This window comes from Arachis hypogaea, chromosome 11, assembly GCF_003086295.3.
Source record: "Arachis hypogaea cultivar Tifrunner chromosome 11, arahy.Tifrunner.gnm2.J5K5, whole genome shotgun sequence".
Classification (NCBI taxonomy): domain Eukaryota; kingdom Viridiplantae; phylum Streptophyta; class Magnoliopsida; order Fabales; family Fabaceae; genus Arachis; species Arachis hypogaea.
This window is the reverse complement of record NC_092046.1, coordinates 146,503,600-146,511,577: the sequence shown is the minus strand read 5'-3', so window position 1 is coordinate 146,511,577 and position 7,978 is coordinate 146,503,600. Positions and strand designations below refer to the sequence as shown.

Here is a 7,978-nt window from a genome sequence, read left to right as displayed (position 1 = left end):
TAGTCAAAGCAGTTTTGATGTGTTGTTCCTCTCCTTCAAGCTACATTTTTGCCATCACATATGGTTCTAACTATAAGATTGTTTATTACAATTCTACAACTTGGGTTGAGCTCTTTAATGATAAGCAATCTTATTGTGTATTCAGCAACAACTATCTTTATGCCTTAACACAAGATAGTTTTATTGAAGTTTGGAATATTTGGGAGCCAATTCCTAAAAGATTGATTCTTTTAACACTAACTATGGAGGCAAATTATAAAGAGGAGAAACCATATTTAAGAGATAGCTTCTCAAAAAATTTGTACTTGGTGATATTTGTGGAAGAAATCTGATAAGATTTATTAGAAATTTTGTGAATGATGATCGACTAGTAATAGAAGAAGGAGATCTTTTATCCTCTGAAGATACACAATCATTGATTTATTCTTATAGAATAAAATATTTTACTGTTTATAAACTTGATATTGGAGATAAGAAATGAAAAAAGATGAAATTTTTACATGATAAAATTCTGTTCTTGGGTGCTAATGAGTCTGTATTAATGGATGCCAAAACTTGCTTGGAGTGTGAAGAGATCAATCTACTTTACAGATGATAGGTGAAAAGAAATAACTTTAGACTACATATATAATAGACATGATTGGAGTATTTTCAATCTTCAAAAAAAATATGTTAAGAGTCTCATGCAATGTACAAATAAAATTAATCCTCCACCACTTTGGATAGTTCCAGCTCCACAGCATTGTACTAACTTGCATGCATTAAAACACTGATTATGCTATATGCCTATATTTGATATTTATTCTTATCTTTGTTATTCCATAATAATTTAGGATTTGCTATTCAGAATGATAAGGTGTTTTTTGTACTTGATTTTCTTTTTGTTTCTTCTTTATGTGAGAATTCAAAGAATCATGTTAAGAACTTAAGATTTATTAGCTTTTTTTTTTTTTTTTAAATAAATATGACACATTCTAATATATCTTTTTCTTTTCTACTAGTGATCTTAATTTGAAATAATCTAGCCCTTGAATTTAGCTTCAAATATATACGTAATAATTAATAATTAATAATAATCAATCATGTTACATATACATAAAAAATTAACAACTAAATCCATTATTTATAAAAAAATATTAAAATACGAAATATGCACGTGACATTTTCTATAATGAATAAATAACATGAACCCGCCCCATTTAACGTACTGCTTGATTTCAACGAAGGTAATATATTATAAACTTTCAACTTTCATTCACTTGATTTGATTTTATTTTATTGGGACAAAAATAAATAGTAATAATAAATCAAATAAAATAAAAGTAGTAGCGTTAGCTTGCTTTCTGTTATGGAGTGGTAGTTATTGGTTAACGAATAACGGTTAGTTTCCCATTCCCAAGATCCAAAGGAAAGAGATGAAGATCACAGCTCTATTCGTTTTGAAATGCAACGCCACTACCACCACTGATGGATCGGATCCACCAATTCTGGCTAACGCCACCGACGTAAGCCAGTTCGGTTATTTTCAGCGTTCCTCCGTCCGAGAATTCATCGTCTTCATCGCTCGCACCGTCGCCAAACGCACTCCTCAAGGCCAACGCCAATCCGTCCAACACGAAGGTACGTCGATAAATTCTGATTTCTGAATTTCTTGATGCGATTATTTTCATGTCTGTCAATGTTTATTGGCTTGTTGATTGCAGAGTATAAGGTTCATGCTTACAACCGTAATGGCCTCTGTGCTTTGGGGGTTATGGATGATCACTATCCAGTTCGAAGTGCATTCTCTCTTCTCAACAAGGTTCACACCTCTCTCTGATCTGTGATTTTCCTTTTGGTTGGTTCATGTCTGTTGATTTTTTAGGTCATAGTAAATTGAATGTTTCAGGTGATGGATGAGTATCAGAAAAGTTTTGGCGAGTCATGGAGAACTGTTGACAAAGATAGTACTCAATCATGGCCCTTTCTGGATGAAGCTTTGATCAAATTCCAGGCATGCAATCTTCTCCAATCCAATCTGATCCGATACTCGTTATATATTATAATCAAGTATATATTGCTTTCAATTTGCTTGTTGCTATGGTCCAATTTTCAGGACCCTCATGAAGCTGACAAGTTATTGAAAATTCAGAAGGATTTAGATGAAACAAAAATCATTCTTGTAAGTGTTACATAATCATGCAACAATTAATGCTCTCATACATATACTAGTATTGTAAAAGATGGTTATGTATGTATTTCCTTTGTTACTTTGTAAACAGCACCAGACTATTGAGAGTGTTCTTGCAAGAGGGGAGAAGCTAGATAGCTTAGTTGAGAAGAGTTCTGATCTAAGTGCAGCATCACAGGTACATTAAGATTGCATTTAATGGGTGTGACTTTTGTAGATAGACATTATATGCATCATTGAACATTGTTGCTGAAACAAGTAACCGATGCTGGTGTGAATTTTGAAACAGATGTTCTACAAGCAGGCAAAACAAACCAACCAGTGTTGTACGGTTTTGTAGACTTAAGTTTTAATATCATGATCCACTCATTCCACCTGATCTTGACAACGAGGTGGTTAATTGTTTAGGACAAAAGAGCTGCTTCTTTTTCTTTATCATTCTGAAGTGTTTGGTTTGCTTGGTCAAATTCTGGATTTCAGACACGGAACTGAATGTTGAAAGAACATGCAATATATTTTTAGTATGATATTAACATTTTCTTTTCAATTTTGTTCATCATCAGCATATTCATAATGTGATGATTTTCCACATCTCTCTTACAAATCACTGTAAAGAAACTTCTATAACAACCAAAGCATTCAACCATCAACTTTAACCTTTGGGCTTATATAGTCTATTTTTTACAAAACACAAGCGATACTGAAACCATTCAAGTACTTAACACAACCAAAACAACCAATACATGAGATTCAGACATAATTGCAGCATGAGATATTTCTTCAATCTAATGCCTATTTCCCTAAAAGGGATTTGATCCACCAAATGCCTTTGGTGTCTTTGGGGCCTTCTTCTCCCTCTGGTGGTGTCTCACTCTGTGGAGTCTTGTGGAGTTTGCTCACATCATACCCCTCATCCTTAGCTTTCTGAACAAGCATATTGAAGATCTCCTCATCTAATCGGTTCTGCCTTGACAATATCTAAAGCAAAATACCAGATGAGAAGAAATGAGCACATCATAATCCATTCCCAATATTTCACTACCTTTGATTCACCTTATTCAACATACCAACATATTTTCAAATGACAACCCCAATTGAGAAATCTAGATGCTTCACCTTTGATCTTCCCATTCCAAACCAACACACCCATTTGTGATTGTGAAAAGATAACATCTTTGACATGGAAAAGTGAAAATAGAGAGAGAAATTCACTTACCCAAAGATATTTCCTACAGGGGTTGGCCAATGAGAGCATACTGATAATCATCATATCTAGCTTATCAAGTTGTTTGGCTCTAATCTGTTTTGATATTATATAGAGATTGTACTAGTGACTTATTATTTACTTCCTACTCAAAATTCTAAAATCAAAACATGATGAAAATCATGGGAATACTTTTTCATTGATTAATACATTTTTCTCCAAGTAACAAGGTGAGAGATAAACTAAAATAAATTCAAACAGAAAATTTTGTTTACCCAAAGATATTTGGTGGTTGGCCCTCCAATCACAGCATATTGATAATCATCATCGATGTACAAAACCCAGTAGTCTCCAACAACAGGGATGATGGGTAAGAATGGAGGGACATAGAACTTGACCTTGAGCTTCGCCTCATCGTTTTTCGGATCGGCCTTGTATGCAGTTCCTTCAATGGAGACCTTCTTGCCATTAGCATAAGTCTCATTGAGCACATGCACAGTTCCATCATCATTGAGTGTGTATGTGGCTCTTGTGTTCTCACCATTCTTTGGCTGAAAGAATGAAGGGAAACTCGCTATCTCATACCATCTACCCATGTACCTCTCCACATCAAGGCCCTTCACCACCTTCATCTCTTACTCTTAGACACAACAGAAAACAGTTTTGTACCTTCGGTAGGTTTAGTTTCTTTGTGCTGGTGATGGTTTTTGATAAGGGTTGGATAATGGATTCAGATTCTTTTGATGAAAGTACTTGGAAGTGTGTGAATGAAGCACGTTGGCTTGGAGAATTATAGGCCTTACTCGTGTACATACATGTGCCGATGTGCCCATGGTTCATATGTATGGTAGTGGAGTTTCTAGGACCCTCTCACAAACAGAACAAGACTCTGATGTTCATATTTTCTTTTCCTCCTTTATCTTTGATAGAAAAAGCTAATAGAACTGATTGAAATAATGACAAAACTACGTCTATTCAAGTGCGAACACAACAACATGGACCACTGTCATCTCAAAACTCTAACAGATGCGTGCACCTCAAGCCACACTTTGCTTCAGAGACTACTCCTTACCTATTTTTCTTTTCTTTCTTTGGTTCCCACCTCATATTACTAACAACAGCAACAAACAGAATAATACTACATGAGTACTAGGTAGAGGCCTTTAGCACTTTACCCTCATGAGTTGGACTCATTTTCAACCATACAAAACGTGAAATTTCACAATGAAATGTAAAATAGAATTGCCAAAGCACACATGATGATGATTCTTTTTTCTTTGGGACATATTGTTACACTGGTATCACTACTGAATTACCAGGCCAAGCTCGTAAGGTTTATAATCACCCTTACGATATCTATCTGAATCTGCCATGAAATTTGTGTGCGCTTGCTATGAGATCTTATATTCTTATTACATCATTGATGCGTGGTTCTAGCAAAAATTCAAAACACTATCTCAAGTTTTCGTATAGTTTAGGTGGCAAGTAGTTTTGTTCATGGACGTATTCATAAGTCTCTATGCAACATATATTTCACAACCCAGATTCAGCATATACAAGCACTTTTAAGTTCCAATTACTTCATTGATACCCTAAAGCTTTCAACAAAAACAATAAGAACATACACAAGCAAAGCATCAAATTTCAACTTCAACCTATCAGCTTAGTCTATATACAGGACAAACCAATACATTCATCACCAAGATCCAAACATAACTACTACAATTCAGACTTCTTGACCCCTTTATTTATAACATGGAATAACTCTCGAACCTCATCATCATATATAGCACATGATATCTATCTCCCCAGAATGGATTTGATCCACCAAATGCCTTTGGTGTCTTTGGGGCCTTCTTCTCCCTCTGGTGGTGTCTCACTCTGTGGAGTCTTGTGGAGTTTGCTCACATCATACCCCACATCCTTAGCTTTCTGAACAAGCTCATTGAAGATCTCCTCATCTAATCGGTTCTGCCTTGACAATATCTAAAGCAAAATACCAGATGAGAAGAAATGAGCACATCATAATCAATTCCCACTATTTCACTACCTTTGATTCACCTTATTCAACATTCCAACATATTTTCAAATGACAACCCCAATTGAGAAATCCAAATGTTTCACCTTTGATCTTCCCATTCCAAACCAACACACCCATTTGTGAAAAGATAACAACTTTGACATGGAAAAGTGAAAAAAAGAGAGAGAAATTAACTTACCCAAAGATATCTCCTACTGGGTTGGCCAATGAGAGCATACTGATAATCATCATCAATGAAGAGAACCCAATAGTCACCAGTAACAGGGATGATAGGCAAGAATGGAGGAACATAGAACTTGACCTTGAGCTTAGCTTCATCGCTATTGGGATCAGCCTTGTATGCAGTACCTTCAATGAAGCCTCTTTTGCCATCACTCCAAGTCTCATTGAGCACGTGCACGGTTCCATCCTCGTTGAGAGTGTAGGTGGCTCTCGTGTCAACACCATTTTTAGGTTGGAACCTTGATGGGAAGGACGCTATCTCGTACCACCGACCCATGTAACGTTTCACATCCAGGTTCCTCACCACAGACATCTCTTTCTCCGCCATTGAAAGAACAGAATAAAAGAGGGGTTTTGTTGTAGTTGTTGTTGTTGTTGCAAAAGGGTTTACGGTTTATGATTATGATTTATGAGTTCATGAGATGAATAAGGTTCTCTTTATTTAATAAAGTTGTTGAATTTGGATAATGAATTTCAGATTCTCTCAGCGATATTTGGGTAAGGGGTGTTGTCGTGGGCAATTTCAGGCCTTCCACGTGTACCTTTCCATATGGTACTTTCTAGTATCTTCTATCAAAATACCTGTCATTTTAAAAGATTTAAAAAAAACAATTATATCATTTAAGTGTTTTGGGAAAATGTAAAACATCATACCCTTCCTTGCCTATATAAATTATTAGAGATAGTATGAGAATTTGGATAAAAGGTTGTTCTGTCAGTATACTTTTTTTTAGTGTTTTCTGTTGTGAGTTTCATGCTATTTGGAGAGGGCTTGTTATGGTTTGGGATTGCGAGTGCAAAGAGGTCATATGTGAAATTGATAATCTTGATGCGTTTCTTCTTGTTTCGCGAGGCACAACCAGCATGATTAGGAATGATTCTGATCTGCTTGACAAAATTAAAGAGATGCTCCAGCGCAATTGGACAGCTACTTTAGTGCTCATCCAGCGAACAGTAAACAGAGCGGCTAATTTAATGGCTACGACTGCTGTGTTTAAACAAGCAGGTGTATCTAGAGTGATTACTGCCTCCTAATAATTTAGACATTATTATTAGAGAGGAGTACTACTATTTTTCTTAGGTCTTTTTTCTTTGTGTTATGTTCAGTCACCAAAAAATTATAAGAAAAATTTGAAGTGTATCTAGAACATCAGTATTCTAGTTGTTTTAATAGTTGATTTTAATTAATATATATTATATATTTTTTATAATTCAGATCAACGATTAAAATAACTAAAACACCGGTGTTTCAAGTACACTAAAAATTCATATATATTATTTTTGTATAATCTTAATGTATAAATAAAAAATTAATTATCAATCAGTAGTTATCACATATAAAAATATGTATTAAATATTTTATATTTTTTATTTATATTATTTTAAAAAATTAAGTATTTATCTATTAGAAATTTATTATTTTAGTAATTAATTATTTAATTAAAAGATATATAAATAATTATATGCATTTAAAATAATTTATTCGATAATTGATTTTTAATATATATAAAATATTTTTTGTTTTTATATACCTTGTTAATCCACATCTCCTTACTATTCGAAGTGAGTATTTGTTTAAAAATACAAAAAAAAATATTTTAAAATAATATATATAATTAAATTATACTAAAATATGGTACAAGTATTATTTTCAAATCATTGATCAGAGAACATACATCGTGTAACCGATGGAGAATATATAAGAAATAAATCAAATAATCAATCTATGCAAGACACACATCTAGACAGGGAATGAGAGTGGGGGTGTGAAAATTGTCATTTTCTCCTTTGCATTAAAGTTAATTGGCTTGATTGGTGGTATGTTCCAAAATTATGTCTATTCATTCAAGTGTGAAGCCTTGAAGACCAAGTGTAAATGCGTACTGTCCAAGTAAGATAATAGACTGTACTAGACTCGTCTCATTTTAATGCTTGCACACCAAGTCATCACGGTTGGCTTCAGCTAGAAAGGAGGAGCAGCTATAGTGGAAACTTATGGTATGAATCATTCACATATTCACATACATACTTTTGTATAGTCCCCAGAAGAATAATATGATTTGATGAAATTAAAAAAAGAAAAAAGATCTTCAAATACCTAAATGATATCCCAAAGCTTTCAACAAATTATTATTATTATTATTATTATTATTATTATTATTATTATTATTATTATTTAGAGTTGTATGAATAAAGAAGGAACAAAGCTGGTAGGAATTGGTGTGAAATATCAAGAATTTTTTATTTTTAATATTGAAGTGGTAGTGGTGTTTTTTTAAAATGTGGATTGTTGGGGTGTTATATTCAAATGTGGAATTGTTTAATTAGAGAAGCAGAAATC

The 7,978-nt window shown here is 33.7% G+C and overlaps 3 protein-coding genes across 4 annotated transcripts; 1 reads left to right on the top strand and 2 right to left on the bottom strand.

Moving 5' to 3' along the window:
- Nucleotides 1-1,256: 1,256 nt before the first annotated feature.
- LOC112723409 (VAMP-like protein YKT61) lies at nt 1,257-2,717 on the top strand. Its single transcript, XM_025774789.3, has 6 exons — nt 1,257-1,620; nt 1,704-1,801; nt 1,889-1,993; nt 2,096-2,161; nt 2,262-2,348; nt 2,460-2,717. Exons 1-6 carry the CDS (start codon nt 1,416-1,418, stop codon nt 2,508-2,510), a joined length of 612 nt encoding a protein of 203 aa, XP_025630574.1. The 5' UTR covers nt 1,257-1,415; the 3' UTR covers nt 2,511-2,717.
- On the bottom strand, nt 2,660-4,006 carry LOC112723412 (temperature-induced lipocalin-1). The gene is made up of 2 exons (XM_025774791.3): nt 3,650-4,006; nt 2,660-3,148 (listed from the first exon to the last, which is right to left on the bottom strand). Exons 1-2 carry the CDS (start codon nt 4,004-4,006, stop codon nt 2,963-2,965), a joined length of 543 nt encoding a protein of 180 aa, XP_025630576.1. The 3' UTR covers nt 2,660-2,962.
- Nucleotides 4,007-4,878: 872 nt separating this feature from the next.
- LOC112723410 (temperature-induced lipocalin-1) lies at nt 4,879-7,725 on the bottom strand. Of its 2 annotated transcripts, XM_072207979.1 has the most exons (3): nt 6,362-6,844; nt 5,594-6,219; nt 4,879-5,360 (listed from the first exon to the last, which is right to left on the bottom strand). In XM_072207979.1, exons 2-3 carry the CDS (start codon nt 5,963-5,965, stop codon nt 5,175-5,177), a joined length of 558 nt encoding a protein of 185 aa, XP_072064080.1. In that variant the 5' UTR covers nt 5,966-6,219; nt 6,362-6,844; the 3' UTR covers nt 4,879-5,174. The 2 variants fall into 2 exon arrangements, with proteins under 2 accessions (XP_072064080.1, XP_025630575.1); XM_025774790.2 differs by having other exon boundaries at nt 5,594-7,725.
- Nucleotides 7,726-7,978: the final 253 nt, after the last annotated feature.

Excerpts from the sequence above, each read along its gene's own strand:
- LOC112723412 (XM_025774791.3), bottom strand. The coding sequence starts at position 4,006 with ATGAAGGTGGTGAAGGGCCTTGATGTGGAGAGGTACATGGGTAGATGG. Across the intron at positions 3,149-3,649 it reads CAACCACCAAATATCTTTGG|ATATTGTCAAGGCAGAACCG; the intron begins GTAAACAAAATT and ends ATTTTGCTTTAG.
- LOC112723409 (XM_025774789.3), top strand. The coding sequence starts at position 1,416 with ATGAAGATCACAGCTCTATTCGTTTTGAAATGCAACGCCACTACCACC. Across the intron at positions 1,994-2,095 it reads AAGCTTTGATCAAATTCCAG|GACCCTCATGAAGCTGACAA; the intron begins GCATGCAATCTT and ends TCCAATTTTCAG. Across the intron at positions 2,349-2,459 it reads ATCTAAGTGCAGCATCACAG|ATGTTCTACAAGCAGGCAAA; the intron begins GTACATTAAGAT and ends ATTTTGAAACAG.
- LOC112723410 (XM_025774790.2), bottom strand. The coding sequence starts at position 5,965 with ATGGCGGAGAAAGAGATGTCTGTGGTGAGGAACCTGGATGTGAAACGT. Across the intron at positions 5,361-5,593 it reads CCAGTAGGAGATATCTTTGG|ATATTGTCAAGGCAGAACCG; the intron begins GTAAGTTAATTT and ends ATTTTGCTTTAG.